Source organism: Tiliqua scincoides, chromosome 2 (genome assembly GCF_035046505.1).
Source record: "Tiliqua scincoides isolate rTilSci1 chromosome 2, rTilSci1.hap2, whole genome shotgun sequence".
Classification (NCBI taxonomy): Eukaryota; Metazoa; Chordata; class Lepidosauria; order Squamata; family Scincidae; genus Tiliqua; species Tiliqua scincoides.
The window spans coordinates 191,947,435-191,971,124 of record NC_089822.1 but is presented as its reverse complement, the minus strand read 5'-3'; the positions used below and the strand labels follow the sequence as shown (position 1 = coordinate 191,971,124).

Below are 23,690 nucleotides of genomic sequence, written 5' to 3'. Positions count from 1 at the left end.
ATGGAAAGTGAAGCAGCCTCATGTTGCTTTTACTCGTGAGTAGGCAGATGTGCCTTGACTGGTGGTCAGGTCAGGCAAAGGGGAATGTGAGGCCACCAGAATGATCCCAATCCATGGAGCTGGAGTGCAACAAATGCTCCAGAAGGCAGCCCCCCCCCCCCACTTAAAAGGACAAAAAAAAGAGGCTTCAACTGGTAAGAGAAAAGTTTTCTATTTTGCACTTGTAAAGCCTGGTGCGTCTTTGTATTGATATGCTTGAAACAGAAGAACTTTAAACTGGGCACTGGGGAGGGCTGGAAGTCTCACTGATTCTTTTTGGGGGATTGTTATTGCAGGCAGGCTACAGAGTAAGCTCCATTGACTACTATGGGACTTACTTCTGAGTAGACATGCATAGGCTTGGGCTCACAGGCTGCAATTCTACCCACACTTTGAGAGTAAGCTCCATTGACCACTATGGGACTTACTTCAGAGTAGACATGCATAGGATTGGGCTTACAGGCTGCAATCCTATCCACACTTTCCTGAGAGTAAGCACCAGTGACCACAATAGGACTTACTTCAGAGTAGATTCACTTGGTGGAACAGGACTGACTCCCCCTTATTTAATTATTTCTTTTCTTTTAATTTAATTAATTATTTATTTTAATTTGCTTGATGATGTCACTTCTGGCCATGACATCACTTCCAATGGGTCCTGGACAGACTGTCATTCTAAAAAGTATGTCCCAGTGCTAAAAGTTTGAGAACTGCTGCAATAAGGTGTTAGTAAGTTGACACGGGGGGTAGGTGTGTGTGTGTGAGACTCTACAAGTTTTTAAAATCACTAAAATCAGAATTTGGAGGAATAAGACCATCATGTTATATATCAATCAATGTGTACTTTCATGCAAAATGCAATGAAACAAACCACATTGAAATATCTGTTATAACAAAAGGTACAGTCAAAAAAACCGGTGGGGGCGGGGCGATGGCACATCACCACGCCCACCTGGGTGTTGCCCCGCCCACTATGTGGGGTGACACACAGGCCTCCTGCACTTGGTGACGCGGATCCTAGTGATGCCACTGCTCTTACTGGTAAGCAGAAGTCTGTGACTTTCTACCTTCCTACATTATAGGGCTGCTATGAGGATGAAGCAACAAGCTAATTAGCAAAATGCATTGCAAACATTTGAAGTGCTATGTAGGTGGTTAATAAATAGCCGAGTTCACCCCATTTTACTCCACGCATTTACCTGAGATTTGTGAAACATCTGCAAATTGATAGCTTTAACCTCCTCCAGCTGTTGGCGCAGTGCAACCAATGTGTCTTGTTTTTCATGGGTATCTTTCTCCAGGAGTTTCATGGCAATTTCCATTTCTGTTTTCATTCCAACCTGCAGCTCAAGCTCCTTTTCCAGCTCCTTAAAATTATGCAAAGCCACATGAAACATTTTTGCTGTATTTAAGCAAAACTTCAGCTGAGCTCTACAACCCACAAGAAATTATAAGATTGTGACAAATTTTTTGAACAGAAATACAGCAGCTGTGATTCAAAGAGCTACCAAGTTGCTTCTAAAGACAGGGTTGAGCTTATAAAAGCTCCCCCTTTTCTACAGTGGCCCTCCAATAACTGCTGGCAAGAGTGAGGGAATCCTTCAGTGCAGCATCAACCTCATGCAGTATTTTTGCAGCTGAAGGCAAAAATCAGCAGTCCTGATGTGCATATGTGCATAGGGTTCTTTGGATTTTGCTCAATTAATACAAGTCAATGTATATACCACCATGCTATGAGAGATCTAATCCTTACTGTAGTCAGTGTCCTACTAAGGAAGTTAAGATTAACCTGCACAGTGTCTTGCTACTTGACACAAAGCAATAAACATCTGAAACCCCAAAGAGTGGAAGGGAGTAGTCTAAACATTTGTTCCCTGATTTATTGATGCTATATCAAGATTTCATCAAGATTGATGGGATGAAGTGGAAATCATGAGCACAAATGAAATGCAGCTCAGTGTGTTCAATTTTGGGTCCCACAATGTTCGCCCACTTTCTGTGGGTGAGATTCTTCTCTCAAGCTCCACCTGGCTTAGAAGTATATTGATCCCAATGCAGACTGGGTTAAGAAAAGGAGGCCAAGTCACTTTTTGGTCCCCCTTCCCTTGGCTGCACTGAGTGCAGAACATAGATCCAGAGCGCAGTGTGCCCGGAAAGGAGTAGGGAGAAGACATAGAGGCACTTCTGAATCTTAAGCAAATCATTGCTTGTACTGATGCTGCATGTGGAAATGTAACGTTTAATACTTTTTACCACATGCCTGCCATATGGAGAACATATGAAGCTACTTTCTATCAAGTCAGTATACCATCTAACAGCCCAATCCTGAGCTGCCTGCAGCGCCCAGGTCCGGCGGCACCATGGCGGGCTCCCGCCAAATCCTGCACCTCCCGTGCTACCGTGGGAGGCTCCTTGGGAGAAGGGGACATTTGTCCCCTTCCCCTGAGTAAGGGAAGCAGCCCTGCAATGGGGCTACTCACTTTAGCAGCGACCTTTTGGTCGCTGCTAAAGTAAAGGCGCTTGTGTAGGGTGAGCAGCCCTGCCCGAGTGCCTTGGATCCTGTGGAGCTCAGCTCCGCGGATCTTCCTCTCCCTCTCCCCCGACACACCTCCCCCACACCCCCGGACATGCCTCCCGCCTCCCCAGAATGCCTCCCCCACGCCCCCAGCCACGTCCCCACCTCCCGTTCCGCAGCCCGAGCTCCGGCAGGAGCCCAGCAGTAAGCCCCTCCAACGTGCCTTATGGCACGTTTGTGACTGTGATCTGCAGCACAGAGCCACGCCGCGGCCACAGGATCGGGCTCTAACTCAGTACTGTTTACACAGCAATTGGAAGCAACTCTCCTAGGTTTGAAAGATGAATCTTTCCCAGTCCAAGGGGGAGAGGCCAGAGATCTGAGGCCAGAACCTGAAATCTTTGGTATGTAAAGCATGTGCTTTACTATGAGGTTACAGCTCCATCTCCACCAGTGTAGTATACCCCAGGCAGGAATACTATGGGATGCCTATAAACTGGGGGCTATGAATGCGTAAGGTACTATTTAACATCATGCTCCCAGGTGTGACTCAGTCCTTCCTTCCTTATCTGACATTACCACACTGAATCCAAAATCAAAACGTGTCCTGAGATTCCCTAAAAATTCAATTGCACAATGCTGCCTTCTACACTTTTCCTCTCCCTCCCCACCCTGGTTAAGCTGCTGATGGAACTTGCAGTATTCCAGATGTAAAAAGCTATAAACTGAGCCCAAATACAGAAAACAACAACACATTTTAGTATCTCACCATTCGGATTCTTTTCTCTTCTTTCAGTTGCTTCCAGACATCACTGTACATTTCATCCAGGCCTTGGCGTGACTGCTTGTATGTTTCCAGTTCAACTTTGGTATCCTGTTTAGTTACCTAAAATAAAGAGTCAATTGAAATATCTCAATTGTCATACCTATTGAGAGCAAACTGGAGAAGAACTGTTTCCACATATACTTTTTAAGAAAACATTATTTACTTATATCCTGTTATTTATTTTATATCTCCCAGAGATGAATATCTGAAATGAATTTCACTTTCAGGTTACCAGTGATTGTTTTTATGATTAAAACTACTCACTCTGATCCATTCAGTTCAACAAAGAGAATTAACTTTATCACTGAAGCGAATGGGAAAGCCCCCTCTTGCATCTTACACAACATCTGGATTGTCTGTAGTCTGGAGTATTTCAGTGTACTGTGCTGGGACTAGCATTATTTTTAAAGATAGATACATTTAGATGTGGAAAATAGTCTCATTTCCAGCATAAGGCAACATACATACAGAGTATTGTTACATACACCAGATAACACCTCACAATTTATTATATATTATTAGGAACTATCTGTGAATATCTTGTGAGCCACTTCTCTTTTGCAGGAAAAGCAGTTAATCCAGTCTTTTTTTTTTTTTAGGTCAGGGCTCCTAAATAGTCCCCATGCATATCAGCTATATAGCATATCTAACCTCAACTTTCTTTTCACTTCGTTCACGGATTAATTCATTTTCCTGTTTCAGTTCCTGTTGTTCTTCCTGAAGTGCCCTGATCCGATCTGTTGCGGCTGTCAGCTGCCAAGGGGGGAGGGGTGGGGAGAGAAAAGGTTAAGAAAGCTGCCACATATCATTCAGGTGAATGCAAAACCTGCCACTCAGTTGTAGCATGAAATTAAGCCATGTATGGTTGTATTTCATAATCCAACCGCTAAAACAGAGATAATAGTCAATTACTACTTCTAACCGAAATTGTTTGGCACACTGTGTTTACATCACAGCACTGTTTCTGTCAGAAAGAGAATCCTAGCACAGAACTGCCCACACTGTTAACCTGCGAATGTTCATCTGAGTCCAATTACCACAAATGCATTCTTGGATTGTATTTGCAAACAGGTGATCTGTATTGTTTCCCTGAGAACAAGCCAACATTCACTGAACATCCCTGAACATTCTGTTGGAGTTTTTGCTTTCTTTGATCCTTGTAAGAACACTGATTAGATTCCCAATTTCAACAAATGTATAAGAGAAAACTGTGAAGTTTGGAAATTAACTTAAAGTCACCACAAACCTCTTCCTGGAGTTTTGAATTGGTTTTCTCTAAGCACTCAATCTTGGTCTGAAGGTCTCCAACCGTGCAACTGTGGTAAAAGTTTAGCATCATTTGTTTATCCACTCTATGTCAGCCCAATTAAAACTGTAGCCAATGTATATTACACTTTTCCAATTCATTTTTTTTAGTGCCCACAATTCTCACTTTCTATATCAACCCTCAGAGAAGTAGAACATGCTTTTTTTCCAGAATGGGCTGTGACCAAGAACTTATATTTTAAGCAGATGTAAGAGATGTAGAATACAAATCAGTGCTACAGGGCTGAAAGCAAAGGGAGAGAAAGTACAGAGGAGTGAGAAATGAGGCCAGTAAAATCAGGCACTATAAAGCAAAAGCAAGATAGAAGAAGGAAATGCGCAGGTCACCACAAATATAGCATTCTTTGGGCATTATATTGTGATCCTAGCACATGTGGGGGGAAAAACCTGATATATTAAACAATCCTACCTTAGATGACGGTTGAGTTCTTCAACATAATGTTTTTGATCAAGCACAGCAGTCATTCCTCCATCCCTGATTTAAAATAAAGATGATTTTTTTCCCCCAGAATGGCTATTCATTCATTTATTACATTTATATTAGGTAAAGCTTGTCACTCAAGAATGCACGTGCATTTTTACATGCAATTACAAGGATGCACGTGCCGTTCCCTCAGTCGGGGCAAATGTGGCCTCAACAAGATGGGGACAAGATACAACAAAAAAGGGGATCATATAGTTGTGTAAACGAAAGTCAGCAAAATGATCAAGAGGCAAGTGTTTTTCTGCATGTAACTCTGGACAATGCACCATTTTCCTCTGAAATGAAAATGCAGGTCTGTCCTTCTTATCTGCAGATTCAGGACCCATGGATTTAACTCACCATGGGCTGGGCCTGAGCTCATGGGCTGGGCCTGAGCAGGTGTTCTCTGATCATGTCTGGGAGGCTTTCTGAGGCTCGCAGAGGCTGCAAAAGGCCTTTGGAGATGCTGGAAAGGCACTCCTGGTTTTTATGAAAAGAACATCTCTGGTTGCATCTGGAGGTAAAATTGGTCTGATCAGCAGTTTGTGGTATGGGGGGTGGTCCTAGGAACAGAACCCCTACAAATACTGAAATTCAACTGTAAGTTAGTCTTCACTAATTTTGATGTGTTGAACACGATAATAACAATGTAATCTGTTGATTAGCTCTAGTTTAGGAGATTCACAGTATATTGTGTACACAGGTCGTGGGAAAGATGAAGACATTCACCAGTACATGTCTGTGGAATAGTCTATTGTGGATCTCTCACAATTTGTAGCCAATTTTGCATTTTCATTGTCATATTTGTACTCAGCACCTCAAAATCAATAAGAAATTACTAATCTTGGGGGCATTACCTTTATAAAAATTTGTTGGCCAGTGTAATTAAAGGTGAAAACGCAAAGAGGCAAACACAAGTTTCCAAACTCCGTTTTCTAATTATATGTCATTGTTTTAGAACATCAGATGCCCCCAAACATTCACCTGTCAGGGCAATCTCATTCAGTCTTGCTCTTAAGCTGGGCTGAAGCAGGTCAAAAGTTTTGTACATAACTCTAAGTGCTTTCTGGGTAGGATAAAAATATTAGTAGCAATGAGACTGCTTGCTATTTTTCTCTCTCCAGCTGGGCTTTCAGCAAAAGTGACCCAGTGCAGCAGTCACTTCATCTAACAGGAGGAAGAAGGTGTTTGGTGGCAGGTGGGGGAAGAAGAGAAAGATGTGGGGAAGCTGCATGCAATTATACTGCCACTAGTCTGGGACTGCTGCGCAGGGCAACCAGATAGAATGGAGGACAGAGTGCCTATACCTTTATAGAAGAGGGAATGTTGGCAGGTGCTGCTCAACATGGAAGTGTTTAAAAATCTGCACTTGCCAAGATTCCCTCTTCTATACAATGGTTAAAGGTACAGGCACTTTGTCCTCCATTTTATCTGGTCACCCTGCTCCTTGTAACATTAATACAGGGGCTGGGGAACATTTGTAGAAGAGAATTAGCAGTATGGGGACGAGGACTGAACCCTTCCCTAATTGATAATTCTCCCCTAAAAATACAATCCCTTCCCCCGATAATTTGTTCTCTCAGGCTCTGGAACCATAAGCAAATTTGCTGGAAAAAACGCAGGTTGGAGAATAAGCATTTACAGGTTGAGCCTCATTATTTGCTTGGGTGCCAAGCACTCGCATGGATGGCAAAAAATGCACTATAGCAAATCAATTTAAAAAACAAAGTTTATTTGCTCCAGTGGTTTAAAAACAGCCTTGCTGACTTTTGTGATATAAGTTAAGAGTCATTAAGAAGACAATCCATCAGTCAGTCCTCTGCTTCACTCAGTCCCTACCTTCACCAATGCAAAGTGATCACCTTTCTTTCATGTCATCAGGTGGAAGGGAGGGGAGAGGTTACTGTTATGATATAATGAAATTAGGTTCTAAGCAATTGCAGGAATTTCTACAGCTATCAGTGTTATGGAAATACATGAAAATAAGAGAGTTATCACTGGGTATAGAGTTTGGGGTCATCAATGTGCTGATGACAACCAGTTCTATTTCTCCTTTTCATCAAATCTAGGTGGGTGGTCAGTACTAAGACTAGCTGTGCTCAACTCCTACAATTTGCAGTTCTCTGTTAAAATAAACATTAAAAACAGAAGCTCAGCCATACATACTCTTTGCCACCTTCACTGTTGTTTGGGTCCTTAAGGTACAGGGAAAAATCTATCACAGCAACCTGAAAAGACAAATTAGATGTAAAATGGCTGTAAATCCAATTAAGTTTACAATACTGTGGGCAACACCCTGATGCAATCAGCTATGCTTTACCTACTTTCTTATTCCTCTTCCACATTCAAATACATTTGGCTTAAAGGGCTGGTGTAACACCATGCTTGTCTTTCTGGTAGATATTTGTCTTTGAGACTCTTCCAATGGTAAATTAATTTTCTTGGTCCCAGACTGAACTCAATCATTGGGTTCTTTGCTTTCCCTAAAGCAATCTTGCATTGAACCACTAAGCAAGCTGCCCCCCTTCTTAGTTTTTGCTGCTCACTCTAATGAGTTCCCTAACTATATTTAGCAATTATTGCTAGATTGCAGAAATAGAAAAGAACTTTGAATGCATCACTCATATAAATGTATCACTTTGAATGCTGTCACTCAACAATAGCCAAGGATTTTCAATAGCATCAGGAACTTGGAGGTAGATTTCAATATTATTTTGCATCTCTGTACTACACAAAATAAACCCTTTTTGCTTTTATTTTTAACTGCACATAAAATAGTCCTGCCATTTCTAAACACAAGAAGAGCTTCTATACTGTTAACTGGAAGATGTTCACTAGGTGCAGCTTCTTCCACAATAAAGCTACAGGAACAGGAAAAATAATGTGTGAAGCCCTTTCCAGCTACACTATGATTAAAGGTATAGGTGACACCTTAGCATGAGTGCCAAGGCCAAACTCTCCTGGACTTTGAAACCCACAGTAAGTCTTTGCGAGGGCAGGGGGGAGGCATCAGGGGCAGGGGGAAGCCAGCGACGCGATCCCCAGGATCGCGTCGCTCAGGGGGCTGCAGGGACTGGGATGCACTCACCAGTCCCTGTAGCAGTCGTCCCTGTGTGTGAGGAGCCCTGCGCGAGCGCCTGCAGGGCACCCCAGGTCAGGGAAAGGGAGAGTGGAGCGATCTGCTCTGACTCTGCAAAAGTGGAAGCGGAGTGCGATCACCCCACTCTCCCTTTTCCTGACCTGGGGAGCCCTGCAGGCGCTCGCACAGGGCTCCCCGCACACAGGAATGGCTGCTGCAGGGACTGGAGGGTGCACCCCAGTCCCTGCAGCCCCATCAGAAGGGAAAGAGGAACGATCGTGCTCCACTTCCGGTTTGCAGAGCAGGGCACTATAGCTCCACTTTCACTTTTCCTGACCTTGGGGGCCCTGCTGAAGGTTGCGCAGGGCTCCCTGCACCCCCAGGAGGCTGCAGGAGGCTCGGGCAAGTGCACCCAAGCCCTGCAGCTCCCCTGAGCGGCGCGATCCTGCGGATCACACCACTGCCTTTCTCCTATCTCCTGGCTGCCCCTGCCCTTTAAGGGGGCAGAGGCCAGGACCCACAGGCTGGGGCATCGTGACGCCCCATTTTGAATACCACTGTTCTAAACCAAGAACTAGTTCCATTGGGAAATCATCACTTTACATTTAGTACTTATGTGGTTTAAGCAAAAGTATAAAAAACTTGTCTCCGTCATCAAGACACACACGCACATAAAATTGAGTATGTACCCTACTGTTTTTGAGTGTTTTAACAATTATGAAAGCATCAAGCCCCTATTTCCAGAAGATGTACAGTGAATTTCATGTGTCATCAGACTTGATAACAAGAGTACTTTTTGACTCTGATATGAATGCCAGAGTACAAAATATAAAGCAAGAATCAGCCCCATCAACTGCACTTCTGCTGTTAGTTCATATGGGTGCTTTTGAAAGTTCTGATTCCAAGGCCAGTTTACAGAGAAGCTATCATGTGGTTGATTTTTCACTCTGCAGAAGTTTTCTTCACAGGGCAAACCATTTGTATAAGTACATCCTCTTGCCATACAGATTTGTCAATTTTCACCATGCTACGACTGATTTACATCAGGCCTGAACTTTCTTCCATATTTCAACTAATAAGGTTATATATCAGAGAGCTATTCGTTTAAGGGCTGATTTTCACCTGGGAATCCAAATCTTCTCCTTTCAAGCAGAGATTTGCATCAATGACATTCAGCCCTACCAAGAGACCAACTATCACTGCTCCTTCCTCTTCCATCATCAAGGCATCAGGCTCATAAAATTCACTAGAGGAAAAAAAAAAAGATCACTTAAGTAGTAATTTTTTAATCTATCATCCACTATGGCAGAATATATGGGTCAGTTTAAGACAGATTTAGGTTAACACGTGTGATCCATTTCTTTAAAAAATACATGTACTTGCCCTAAAGTGATTCTCTTTCTGTACAGCAAAATATATTATGAAATAAAATTAAAGGTACCTCAACAGATTCTTGTGGTCAAGGAGTACTTTCAAGTAGTCTGCCAGTTTCTTTTGCATGACAGCAAGATAAAGCCAAGCTCTGCCCCTTCCTACTGGAGTCCTACAATTCCATAAGAACGTAAGTCAAACACGTCAATCACTTAATGTAAGGCTTTTCAAAGTGGGGCCAGATATGGGGACCTTCCTGTACTGGTAAATGCACTGCATGACATAGGGAAATATACACAGGTTCTTATTGAGTGTACGCTACAATGGCATCAGCTCTGAAAATTCTTCACTAAGCAGGTGTACCAATAACAATTGCCCATCTATAACCTGAAATTAAGTTAATCCAGCCAAATTAACCCATAATTAATATACACACATTTTGTAAAGTGCTGTCCTTTTCACCCAAACCTGAATCAATTTCAACTCACTTCAATTCTGGCAGATTTCTGACACTTGTTGCTAAATCTGTTGCTTCTGGACAAAGTTTCTCCACCAGTTCTAAAGGTCCAAAGAATGATTTGTTTTGCCCAATAAAACTCTTCTTAGCTACACAAAAAATGGAAATAAGTAATCATTACCTTTTACTTCAAATCAATGCACAAAAGGCAAGTTTTCACAAAAAGTAAATGGAGAGTAATGGCATTTTTTTTTTCACATTTTGCAATGTAAAATCTTCTGTCACTAGAATGAACATTTGGTTTTAAAATTACAATTTTAGACTGTCTAGCCAGCATTAACTACATTCATAGCTGCTTACACCATCAGACCATTGGTCTAGTTCATGGTTGCCAAAACCCTGGCCCGGGGGCCACTTGCAGCCCTTGGGGACTCCCACTCTGCCCTGCAGGGAGCCCCCAGTCTCCAATGACCCTCCAGAGACTTGCTTGAGCCCATGCTGGCCTGACACAACTGCTCCCAGCATCAGGGCAGCTGTTGGACCTCTCGTGTGAGCTGTGGGATGAGGGCTCCCTCCACTGCTTGTTGTTTCATGCCTGTGATACAGCAGCGGCAGTGAAGGAAAGGCCGACCTTGCTTTGTGCAAGGCCTTTTATAGGACCTTCTTTCATTCATATAAGTTCCATCTCTAATATATTCACTTATGTAAATTTATTCAAATTTGAAATGTGAATTAATTCTATTTTTTTTTCCGGTCCCCGACACAATGTTAAAGAGATGATGTGGCCCTCCTGCCAAAATGTTTGGACACCGCTGGTCTAGCTAGTTCAGAATTGTCCACACTGACCAACAGCAACTCTCCAGGGTTCAGACAGACTTTCCCAATCTTACCTGTTGATACCAGGGACTGAAACTGGAGCTCCCTACTACTGAACTATGCCCGCCTTCACATTTGCACACAAGTAGAAAAGAGATATAAATGTGACTTTTGCACTAATTAAGTCACTATTAAGCAAACTACTGAACCTCAGTGTCTTCTGCCACAATACAGGGATAATCATTACTTGCCTTATAGGGCTGTTGTAAATACATTATCCAAAAAAGAATAAATGTGAAATAAATTTTGAAATGCTTTCAAAATTGAGAAAGTGCTATATAAATGCTGCATATTATTATTATATCAACATCCCAGAACTGGATACACAAAAACAGCTTGTCCAGTGAGTGAAGAAAAACTTGCTTTACTGCCACTTCTTTTCCTTTGGTAAGCAGAGGTTAAGTGAAGAACAAGTCAAACTATGCAGTTCCCTTTAATACACAGATGTTCTTTTATTTTTTATCCACTACTGCTTCTAACCATTTTCTTATGGAACAGATACAGAAGCAACTGAAATTCTTATACTATACTGTATTTATAAGAACACAACTTAGGTTACAATCCTATACACACTTTCCTGGGAGTAAGCCCCACTGAACACAATGGAACTTACTTCTGAGTAGACATGCATAGGACTGGACTGTCAGAGAGAAAGTCACAGCAAAGAAAACCTACTCTTAGGCTACAATCCTATACTCAGTGGAGCTTCCTTCTGAGTAGACACAGACTGAGTAGACACAGACGGTTAAGGAGCTGTGAATGAAAAGCCTATCTGCCTATGATTAATTTTATATTTGAAACTACATCAATACAAAATGTAAATTCAAGGTGCAATGGAATGCAACCAAAATGCAAATGAAAAAAACTCACCTTTAAGTCCATGCTTGAGACAGTGCTCCATCACCACAAAGAACTGTTGCAAGGGAGGGAAGTTGGAATCCAGAGTTCTACCCAAACTCAGAGCTGATTGGATTAAGACTTTAATGCTCAGCTTCATCATATTCATAAGATTTGAACGTTCTTCCATCGTGTGGTATCTGGCCACTAAACGCACACACACAAAGGAAGAGAACTGAAGTAGATATGCAAGATGTATTCTCAACATACCAATCCACACAGATGATATATTGTAATATAAAGATGCACAATACTCATCTTTCAAAGCATTATTACCGGAAAACCAGAATTACCCCAAATTCATGCCCCCAACTTCAATGACACCTAGATGCCTTTAAAAGGGGATTGGACAAGTTTCTGGAAGAAAAATCCATTACGGATTACAAGCCACGATGTGTATGTGCAACCTCCTGATTTTAGAAATGGGCTATGTCAGATGCAAGGGAGGGCACCAGGATGCAGGTCTCTTGTCTGGTGTGCTCCCTGGGGCATTTGGTGGGCTGCATACAGGAAGCTGAACTAGATGGACCCATGGCCTGATTCAGTGGGGATGTCCTTATGTTCATACAATTCATATATTAATCATACACAGTTATTTTGGTAGCACAGCAAGTGTGCATGAAACTGATTTGTTCTAGAGAGGCATGATAAACTGCGATTCAATATGGTTTGCATATGTATTGGTGGGTATTCTCAAAACCAAGCTGTTGACACGGAGGTTCAGTTTCTAAAACTTTCCATCAATGATTAGAATGCAATATAGTTCATTTCCATCCTGGTCTCTGTAATATTTTGATCCTGTGTCTGCATCCCTGTCTGAATCCGCCACAGCTCTCCACAAATAGATGCAGAACAATTTAGGACAGTGGTGCTCAAACCTTTAGCAATGGGACCCACTTTTTAGAATGACAATCTGCCTGGGACCCACCAGGAGTGATGTCATTAACCTGGAAGTGATGTCATGGCCGGGAGTGACACCATCAAGCAGGAAGTGGGACGTCAGAGCCTGTCCAGAGAATGCAGCAATAAGTTGGGTTGTTTCTCAGTCACAGCAAAGTGATTCAGAAAGGAAAAAAAGCCTTGACACAAGCAAAATAACCACACAGCCCTCCCCCCCCTTCCAGTGTCACATCTATTTTCAATGGCGGCTGTGCTAGGTGTAGTGCGACCCACCTAGTGGGTCCCTCCCGACTCACAGTTTGGGAAACACTGGTTGAGGCGATGGCAGCCCACAGAAACAACTGCTGGCCAGCCGGAGAGGGAAAGCCCAGTCCTTGGAAGCAGCAAGGGGGTCTGTCTGGATGCCACCTGAATTGCTCAGGCCATGAGGCAGCCAAGGAAAGAGAGCAGAGGAAGAAGCCCTGTGCTGGGAGGCAGTGACTGAGAGACTCTGGCACTGCTGCACTCTCCCAACTGGGACGCCCCAGGAAAGCTCTTTCCACTTCCCCCCCCCAATAGAACCCCGGGGTAGAGTCCTCAACATTCCCTCCCGCTTCATTCCCCATTGGTTTCTCACCTTCACCTGCGTTACCAGAGCAACACGTCCCTCCCCCTCTACCTGCGGAGAGAGAGTGCCCTCATTGGGCGACGGGCTCCAGGCCACAGACCCCGCCTTCGTGCAGGCCAATCAAACACCGGGAGACATGTCCGATTGGTCGCACTCGCTGATCTGGCCCTCTCCGATTCCTATTGGTTAGAAAAAGGCCGAGGCCCCTCCCCCACCGCGATTCCGAAAGGAGCTGGAGCAGCGATGCGGTCTCGTAAACAAATAGGGGAGGGGGTTGTGAGGAGGAGGCCGCGGCGCCATTTTAGCTGCTTGCCACTTCGTGGGGCTGAGGCGCTGGGAGCTCTCTGGTTGTCGTGGCAACGCAGCCTCCTCAGCTCCCTTCTTCTCACCGGGACTCTCCGCCTTGTTCTGGCTGCCTTCCCCTTCTGGAGACGCGAGTCATCTCCCTGCCTGCCCTGGTGCTTCCCACTCAGCCTGCGGAACTCCCCGCCACTCGAAGTGAGGCAACCGTGCGCCTGTTAGGCTGGCAGTCACCGCCTCTCTCCCGTTCCTAGGCAGGGAGGTCTGGTCTAGAGGGTAGAGCCTCCATTTGCCTGAAGATTAACATCCACAAGGTCGCCAGTTCGAGGCCACCGGCACCGTGCGACCTTGGAGCAGCTGACAAGCTGCAGCTGAGCTGTTCCATCTGCTCGGAGCGTGGGAGGATGGAGGCCAGAATGTTAAACCAGATCGGAGTGTAACAGCTTGAATGTGGTGGTTCTTGAAAGAGAGAACCTTCTTTCAATTTGTAAAAATCCCTGCGTGGATTTAATAAGCCTGCCTGTGTAAACCGCCTTGAATAAAGTCTTGAATAAAGACCAAGAAAGGCGGTATATAAATACTGTATATTATTATATATTATATTATTCCTAGCGCATCGCCTCAATAGTCACTTCAGGCCATTCACATCCACATTCAGGTCACTAATTCTCTCTCCAGCCACCAGGTTCCCTCCTCATCCTCAAGGACCATCTATCAGGGGCTGCAAGACAAAGGATGCGAAGGGGCTATTTGGGGGGGCAGGTGAGGCAGGAGAGGGCAGAGCCTCCCCACTGGAGTCCTTCAAAAAGCGCCATCCCCGTGTGAGGCACCCATGCACCCACAACCACAACCACAACCCACAATGCTCTCCCCTCCCTCCTTGCTCTGCATGTGGGTTGTGGTTGCTTGGGTGCCTCACAGGGCAGTGGCACTTTTCGAAGGACCCCAGTGGGGAGGCTCTGCCTCACCTGCGTGCCCCCCCCCACTGCATGTCCCTGGTCTATTTGAACACTGGGAATGGTGCTGCATATTAATAACTGCATCAAGGCATCTCCTATTCTCTCAGCCACTCCTTCCTTCAAAGCCAGATTTCACCCTGAAAGGGATATGAAGCCTGTCAGAAGAGAAAAAGAAGGGGAGGCAACCCTGTGCAATCTATTCCCCACCACACTTTCTAAAACTGCAGCCAATCCTTACGTAATCAGAGGAAGCCTCTAGGCTCCATCTAAAGTCTCAGGAGGGCTACTGCAGCAAAGCCAGACTCTGGTTAGCACCTCAAACTCCAACAGGTTTATTTTAGCATAAGCTTTGGTACCCCTAGAACAGTGTTTCTCAACTAGTGGTACAGGTACCACTAGCGGTACTTGAGGTGGTGTCTGGTGGTACTCTCAGGACCTCTGAACAACAAACAAGGTGCAACAAACAGCGGTAGGCAGCTCAACTCAGCAGGCAGACTGCAAAAACTTTTCCACGCTCAAAAAAGCCCTGCCATCCACCCTGAGCCTCTTACTGGTGTTTGTTACATTGCATCTGGCCTCCCAACTCAAAAGTAACTGGCAACGATGTCATTGCCAGTTACGGTGGTACTTCAAATAGGTGGACCATGTGAAGGAGGAGGACAAACTTTGAGAAACACTGCCCTAGAGTCCGCTTCATCAGATCCATCAAGTGTCACCCTCAGGATAATGCTTCATGAATCTGATGAAGTGGACTCTAGGCAACCAAAGCTTATTCTAAAATACATTTGTTAGTATTTAAGGTGTTACAACAGTGTTTCTCAACCAGTGGTATGGGTACCACCAGTAATATTTGGAAGTGGTGTCTGGTAGTACTTGCCAGACTCCCCCCACCCCAACTCCTGCCACTTGGCCGTGAGACCAGCAATGTGACATGACAGACAGCAGTAGGAGACTTGGCAGGGTGCGCAGACTCAAAAATGCCCTCTCATCCACCTTGGGCCTCTTACCGATGTTTACCATGTCGCATCTGGCCTCCCTACCCAGAAGTCACAGGCAATGATGTAATCACCAGTTATTTCCAGTGGTACTTCCAATAGGTGGACCAGGCGAAGTGCTACAACGGGATAAATGTTGAGAAATGCTGTGCTACAAGTTTCAATGTTTTTTGTTTTTTTTAACAGTTTCAGTATGTCTTCCCTACCCATTATTCTGATATGCAGTTAGAAGAGCGTTTTTGGTAAATAATGATGATCCATTACAGAAACAGAAACTTTACAAAGTAACTTGTACCTTGTTTGTTCTATACCATCCTTCCTAGAACATTTTCCATAAGAAATGCTGGTTTCTTCTCATCTTCCCCAACCTCAAACATTTTCAAATTTGGCATATTTAGGTGCACTAGACAGGCATCCACCGCTTAACAACCTTCTGCTTAATGACAGACCGCATATATGATGGTGGTCAAAGCACAATAAAGATGCTCTTAATGAGACAATTGCGTCTCCCATAGCCTGCAGCAGAGTATCTGTTTACACAACAGAGAGGCTCTTAATGCAAAGAAGAGGCAATCTTATCTCCAATAGCCTGTGCAGCCAGCTAGTGTCTGGCAGGGAGTGTCTGTTTACACAACAAAGGCACTAGATTGGGCTGAATGTTCGCTTAACAACCTAATCGCATAACAAAGGGAATGGGAGAACATATCACTGTCATTAAGTGGCGCACACCTGTATATCGTTTTGTATCAACTAGAATCGACAATTTCTAATATTGATCCAGTCTAAATAGCTTCCTAATGCTAATAATAATAATCCAATTTTTAAGAACATAAGAAGAACCCCACTGGATCAGGCCAAAGGCCCATCTAGTCCAGCTTCCTGTTTGTCACAGTGGCCCACCAAATGCCTTAGGGAGCACGCAAGACAACAAGAGACCTGCATCCTGGTACCACTCCCTTGTATCTGGCATTCTGAGGTAGCCTATTTCTAAAACTACATAATAGTCTGAAACAAAGTAAAATATTTCAGGTTTCATTTATAACCTTAGTAAATCTGGAGAAAATCCTCCAAAATGTTACTGAGTATATCTTGGTGCAGTAGTCAAAACAAACTACAGGTTGAGACTAATTATTCGCATGGGCTCCCTTCCAAGCACTCATGTGGATGGCAAAAAACGCACTATAGAAAATCAATTTAAAAAACAAAGTCTCTTTGCTCTGTTGATTTAAAAATAAGAGTCATTAACAAGACAATCCATCAATACGTCCTCCTGCAAGCGCTTACAGCTTGCTGAGAGCTTACAGGAGTCAGGGGGAAGGGAGGAGTCCACTGGGAAGATGAGGATTGATGGAGAGCCAGCCAGCTGCCCTCTCTCTCTCTCTCTCATTAAGGAGGCTATTGTTAAAGGACTGTTCAGTTTCTAAAACTGATTTTAAAGGGATGCATTTTCCCCTTCTCCAGGGATCAGCACATTCTTTCTCATTTGCAGGGGCCATTCGTGTTGCATCAAATCTGTGTATAAAAAATCAGTGTATAAATAGTCTGGACCTGTATATTCCACATAATTCCTTGCTTAAGAGGCTGTATCTTACTGGACAACAATACAAGCCAGTAATATTACAGAGCACTGATATAAAATAAGCAAATTTTATTTAGCCATTTCATGATACCATGAAAAGGTAACAGTTATCAATGTTATGTATATTAAAAGGACAAATGTGCAGAAATCAGTGGGGAAATACTTAGTATTATTGGACATTCCAGCTCACACTTTAGAATGATACTTTAACTGAATTTCAGAGTTGTTCATGAATTCTCATTTGTAAAGAGACTCTTACTAGATCTGATAGTATCTGCTTTTCTCAAAACCTTGAGACTTTTCCCCATAAGAACATAAGAACAGCCCCACTGGATCAGGCCATAGGCCCATCTAGTCCAGCTTCCTGTATCTCACAGCGGCCCAACAAATGCCCCAGGGAGCACACCAGATAACAAGAGACCTCATCCTGGTGCTCTCCCCTACATCTGGCATTCTGACTTAACCCATTCCTAAAATCAGGAGGTTGCGCATACACATCATGGCTTGTACCCCATAATGGATTTTCCTCCAGAAACTCGTCCAATCCCCTTTTAAAGGTGTCTAGGCTAGACGCCAGCACCACATCCTGTGGCAAGGAGTTCCACAGACCGACTACGCGCTGAGTAAAGAAATATTATTCTTTTTTTATAAAGAATATAATTTTCTTTATAAAAATTATAAAGAAATAATTACCCATATTATTCAAACTGCACATCTGGGAGTAACCTTGTCTTAGTCTATGTCTTAGTGCTCAAGATGTGTTTGGTAATGTGAATATAGTACGCATCAGGGATGGGAACTTGAGTTAAGTGATTTGAGTCAGAGTCACAAAAACACGTTTTTTGCTGACTAGTGCAGACTTGAGGCAAGCGTGTCAAAGATGTGGGCAAACACTCAAGTCTGAGGCACCTGACTCTGAAAGCGCCATGGATTTGGACAACTTGAGGTGCCCAGACATGGCTTGGGATTGCTGCTTGTGTACTCTGATATTGCACCACTTTGGTGTCGCCTGAAAGACCTCGTGTGGTGATCTGGACATTCAGAACGGCATGAGCAGCAGCAACCAGCAACAGGGCACTTATGTTCAGTCCGGAGGCAGAGACAGGGGCTGGAGGTGGAGGAAAACAGTTAATTTTTTTGTTTGGGTTTAAAAGGTATCGTGTTGTAGAAGTAACTAGCTGGGTGCTGCATGTGTCCAGATCATGGGGGAGGGAGATGCTTCTTCTTGTCCCCTGGACTATCCCCTGAACAAAGGATGTGTCCTGATTTTGTATCTCTGGGAGGGGGACAGGAGGAGCCTCACAAACAGGGGAAGGGGATTCTGGCCATAGGGACTAGTGATTTTGCAAGCAGGGAGGGGCAGAAGGAGGAGGGGAAAGCCAGAGGAGAGGTGGTTCCTGGAACAATAGAAAATGAATCACCCAAGGCTCATATGCTCATTGCACCACTTGCTCCCATGCTACAACAGTTGGTCTGCACGTGCTCTCTCTCGTGAGTGCCCGTGATGTGAAAGGGGGTAGGTTTCATCACGGCTGGGAATTGTATGCAGGGTCTCTGAGAGGAATTTTATCAGGGAGTACAAAGTTTCTTTTGGACTCCTTTGCAAAGGGGGAGGGGTGATGGGCAAGCAGAATAGAGGCAGAAGGGGCAAAACAGGGGAGGGGGAGGGTAGAGACACCTGGAAAAGTCTTTGGAGCCCATGTCTACCAACCCATGTGGCATCAGTAGTGTCCCCAACATCCCTAGTTATGGTAGTGTCGCCAGCAACCCGTGCGGGCAACAAGTCTGAGTAGATAGGAAATTGTAAGATCTCAGGAAATTTCTGGGCCCAATCCTTTGGCTCTTGGAACCCCTTTTTGACCCTGGGCCCAGGTACAAATTACCCCCTTTAACCCCCTCTCCTAGGCCCTGATTGTATGGAAGGAACTGATTGGCATGTTCTGCACTACTGCCTTCACTTGAAGAACAGCATGGCTTTTGTTTACTGATGGGATGGGCAGGAACACCAGGGGACTGTTTAAAGAGAACTTTGACACACACACACACACACACACACACACACACACACACACACACACACACACCCCTGTCAACAGTTCCGTTTTTTCCCCCATGGAGCCACAGCTGACTTTTACAGAAAAGACTCAGGACTTAAGTCTTTTAGAGTTCCCAAAACGCTCTGGACAACTTGGAAAGTCCGCCCATTAGGACTTGTTTTTGAGTTGAGTTAAAGGGGGCAGAGACTCATGACTCAACTTGAGTCAAGCTGCATTGGATTTGCCCATCTCTGACATGCATGCACACATGCTTACCCTCCTCAGTTCAAACCATGAAGTATTTGAATCTATGAATTTGTCTTTGTCCATAAAAATCTATGATCCTCAACTGCGGAAATGCTAGAATATTCTAGTTCTCAGGTTTGATACATATATAGTATGTTTATCATGACACAGATAAATAACAGGATGCCTTCAATTTCTGCAACATATCCTTTTTGTTTTTAAACCATGGTGTTAATCCTGCATACAGAATCCAATATGTTTCTCAAATTCCTAGGTGGGAACATCTCATTTTTAGAATAAAATGTTTAATCATCTTGCCTGTCTTGATACCTATTTTGTCAAATATTTAGAGGCAGGACCTCCTTTCAAATAAGTCTTCCTTCCAAGTAAAGTTGGAATCCTATGTACATGTAGTGGGGAGGAAAGCCCGCTGACCTCAGTGGAACTTTCTTCTCAATATACATAGGCTCATATTATAAGCGTGCGGTCTTAATGTACTAGATACAAATGCTTTGGGTTCAGAGTAATCTCACAGGAGTTCCCTGTTGGTTTGATACTACCAATTTCTGATTTAGAACTCAAGTAAGGGGGTACCACATTTATGGGGTTTTCCACAACTTTTCTACATGTGGTGTATTTTCGCCATTAGTTCCAGAATTTTCTTAATTGCTAAGCAACTTAAAAAGTATATCATATTTTAGTATCAGGGAACATAATCCCTTTTTCCTAACCATTCCTCTGTATCATATCAAGTATCTTGTTGATCTGCCATCAGATCCAATATGTTCATCTTTTGGGAAGACTTGCCAAGTACAGAAGTAGTAAGCTTCTTTTCTTCACTGGCAGATATCTGAACTAGTTATTGTACAATGGGAAATGCTTTTTGATACCTGGAAGCAGAGTTCTTGGAAGGTGATTTAATTCAATGTAGATGGCATTTGTCCCATTTTTCCCAAGCATTAAAATTTTCTATACAAGAAATGTCTGTATTTAAATTGAAACATTAGTTATGCAATGTTAACAAAGTTGTGAACAACTTTCTGTATAGGAATATTTCTATCTAGAAATAATCTGTAAAATAAAATATTCACTGAATATATACTCTGTGATAACCCTGCGTTGTTGTTGTGTAGTGTACAAAATGGGCTTTAGAGCAGCTTAGATGGGGGGGCCTGCATTTGTATTAGTTGCATTTTAGCTGTATTACTTGCATTTTCCATTTTACATGTTCCAATTTGCATTTTTATTAGTTGGAGAGGAACATGACTACCATTCTATTAAGTACTGTACTGACTCTCCTTTACCCACCATTTCTGCGTTTCCAAAATGCACCTCTTTCTCCCTCATAAATGAGCGCTATCGCATCTGTGCAAAAACTTTGGAGCAGGTGGACTGCCCCAGGACAAAAGTGCAACACAGCTGCCCTTAAATTGGGACATCTGTAAATTGGATATCCTTAAGTTAGAAACTACCTGCACTAAAATACCTCAACTTCTATTTGCTTATGGATTGTACTGTTGCCCCCATTGCAAAATTGTAATACTCCTCCTCCTCGTTATACACAATAACAAGCAAGTTATAACTGACATCCACCAGTCTAATTTATTCTTTGAGGAACTTCAAAGTGCTTTTTAAATGAAAGTTTAATTGTCTAGATTTATAGCAAATACCTGCAAATAGATTTTAATCCAAGTCACTATTGTCAAGATAAACCCATCTATTAACATAATAGCAGGAACAAAGCAAAGTTTGTGTGTTCCAGGCAAAATCATTCATTTTGACCATTGCAAGTTTAGCCTAGGCATGTCAAATATAAGGCCTGTGGGCTGAATGTGGCCCCTGGCAGCAATTTATTCAGGTCCCATCATAATTGGGCTCTCCCAGCTTGATAATTGGGCTCTCTCATATCTTGAAAATATAAACAAGATTTGCACATTTTTCTCTTCTGTTATGTACAGTGAATGAATTCCTACTTGTGAATAAAAACTTGTTTCTGAACATCAACTGCTTAATGATATCTCTTTCTGCTTCATGATGTCACTTCCAACCCTCAGCAGGCACCATGAATGCCATCTTCAGCCCTCTGAATGAAATGCATTTGACATCTCTGGTTTAGCTTGTGAGCTTTATTTCTTGTGCCAGTGCTCAACTCTTCTTGAACAGATAAGGAGCAGCTCAGAGCATGTACGGAGTGTTTTTTCTATATTACCAGACAACCACTGCTAGCCCCCACAATTTGGAATTTAAGAGTGAGAGCCAAATAAAGCAGCAGTTCTCAAACTTTTAGCTTTTTAGAATGAGAATCTGTCAGGACCCACTGGAAGTGATGTCATGACCAGAAGTGACATCATCAAGCAGGGATGTTTTTAACAATCCCAGTCTGGAATCCTAACTACACTTACCCAAGAGTAAGTCCCGTTGACTCTCATTGTTAAAAGCGTATACATAGTAGCCTGTTCAAAGTACAGATCTGTCACATTTCCCCAAATGCAGTCACATGCCAGTCTAATATATTAAAAATAAAATACTGAAATGAATGGGGACCCACCTGAAATTGGCTTGTGACCCACCTAGTGGGTCCCGACCCACACTTTGAGAAGCACTGGTTAGTAAAGGGTATCCAGTGCCCAACAGGCCTGACAGGGGGCACCTGGCCTTTTTCAAAACTAACCCCTGGTATCTCAGGAGAGGTAGGACTTGGTAGGGCTACAACAGCAGGGCACGTTTGGGTCCCCTCCTCACTCACTCAGCCACTCTCTGCTGACCCCCCGCACCAGGACCCCCAGTAGAAGCAAGCGACAGAACCCAGATACTGTACTTTGCTTGGCTGCGCTGTCATTGCTGGCCGGTTTGGGCACCAGCCCCGCCAAGGCTGCGGACTTCAGGGCATTCCCATAGCTCACTGCTAAGTTCTCCGAGGCCTTCTTGGCCAGCGAGAGGATGGGGGCGGACCACCCGGAGTCCTCGGCCAGCCTCTCCTTGCCATCGCTCTTCAGCTCGCAGGCGCTGGGGATCTGGGCGCGATCAATGACTTCGAAGTCCTCCTTCTGCTCCGCGGCAGGGACTTTGCAAGGCTCCCTTTCGGCCATCTTTACAGTGTGTGTGTCATATGACACCAGTCAGCAGCAGTCGCGCCCAATGGCCACTTCCCTCCGTCCTGCACCACTTGTGGCTCCGAATTCCCACCAGGGTCTCTTCTTGTCCTTCTGTATACTAGCAGTACTACTTGGTTTGCTCTGCAGCAATCCCAGGCACACTGATTTGGGAGCAAGATCCCCACTGAATTCGGGATATAGGCTGCAATCCTAACCACACTTTCCTGAGAGTAAGCCCCATTGAACAAAATAGGACTTTCTTCTGAGTAGACCTGGTCAGGATTGTGCCCTTACAGTACTAAACGACACACATTTAATCCGGAGTAAATCCCAAATTCAGTGGGGAACAAGTAGAAAGTTCAGTGGGGATCAAGTGCCCATCCAAGCCTTAGAAGCAGTTTGGGTACCAAGAACAGGAAGCGGGGATCCTCACTGGGTGTGCATAAAACTCCCTGCACTCCATTTTGAGGCTGTTCAAGCCTGAGGCTTGGAGGCGTTTTCATGACGCCCTAGATTGGTGTGTCTCTCCGCTTCCTCCACCCTACTTGGGCGTCCTGGAAAAGCCTCCAAGTTTGCAGGTTACAGGTCTTAAAATGGTGCACCAGAAGACTTCATGGAGACTGAGGGCACATGCCTACTTAGGAGTAAGTCCTATTGTCAATGGGGGCTTACTCCCAGGAAAGTGTGTATGGGATTGTAGCCTTCATTAGATCCTCCTCTAATTCAGATTCTCAGTTTGCACTACTGGGGCAAGCAAAAAGTTTAAAAAAAAAAAAATTGAGGAAATGGGTTACTACTTCCCCATTTATTTAAAACAAAAATATACAATCTAGCAATTTCTTGGATCTGCCTCCAACTCTAGTTGGGAACACACAGGCTCCTTGCAATGCAGAAAGCAAGCTGGCAGTCCATTAGCAACGCTGGAGATTAATTCTGAGTGGAACAGCCCCTGTTCCTCATTTCTGCCATGCCAAGCAGAAGGAGCTCATGTACAAGCCACGGTTTAAGAAAACACACACTGTCAATTATGAGTGGTCTCTGCCACCTAGTGGGATATGTGGTAAATGACACTATGAAGGATTCCTCTACGGGCAGTGGAGATCACCAACACCATATTTGTTTGT

General features: G+C 43.9%; 1 protein-coding gene across 3 annotated transcripts in view; it reads right to left on the bottom strand.

Annotated features, from left to right (window-relative positions):
- Nucleotides 1-22,553, bottom strand: part of RUFY1 (RUN and FYVE domain containing 1) — a 31,548-nt gene extending 8,995 nt beyond the window's left edge. Inside the window, exons 1-12 of one of the 3 annotated variants that reach the window (XM_066615260.1) lie at nucleotides 13,366-13,444; nucleotides 12,778-12,855; nucleotides 11,823-11,996; nucleotides 10,108-10,225; nucleotides 9,690-9,791; nucleotides 9,371-9,494; nucleotides 7,336-7,397; nucleotides 5,116-5,181; nucleotides 4,627-4,696; nucleotides 4,032-4,133; nucleotides 3,324-3,440; nucleotides 1,239-1,406 (exon numbers count right to left, since the gene is read on the bottom strand). In XM_066615260.1, coding sequence (XP_066471357.1) covers nucleotides 1,239-1,406; nucleotides 3,324-3,440; nucleotides 4,032-4,133; nucleotides 4,627-4,696; nucleotides 5,116-5,181; nucleotides 7,336-7,397; nucleotides 9,371-9,494; nucleotides 9,690-9,791; nucleotides 10,108-10,225; nucleotides 11,823-11,979 — 1,086 coding nt within the window. In that variant the 5' untranslated portion in view covers nucleotides 11,980-11,996; nucleotides 12,778-12,855; nucleotides 13,366-13,444. Of the gene's footprint in view, nucleotides 1-1,238; nucleotides 1,407-3,323; nucleotides 3,441-4,031; nucleotides 4,134-4,626; nucleotides 4,697-5,115; nucleotides 5,182-7,335; nucleotides 7,398-9,370; nucleotides 9,495-9,689; nucleotides 9,792-10,107; nucleotides 10,226-11,822; nucleotides 11,997-12,777; nucleotides 12,856-13,365; nucleotides 13,445-22,289 lie in introns of those variants that run through there. The other 2 variants (XM_066615263.1, XM_066615262.1) reach the window with 2 other exon arrangements.
- Nucleotides 22,554-23,690: the final 1,137 nt, after the last annotated feature.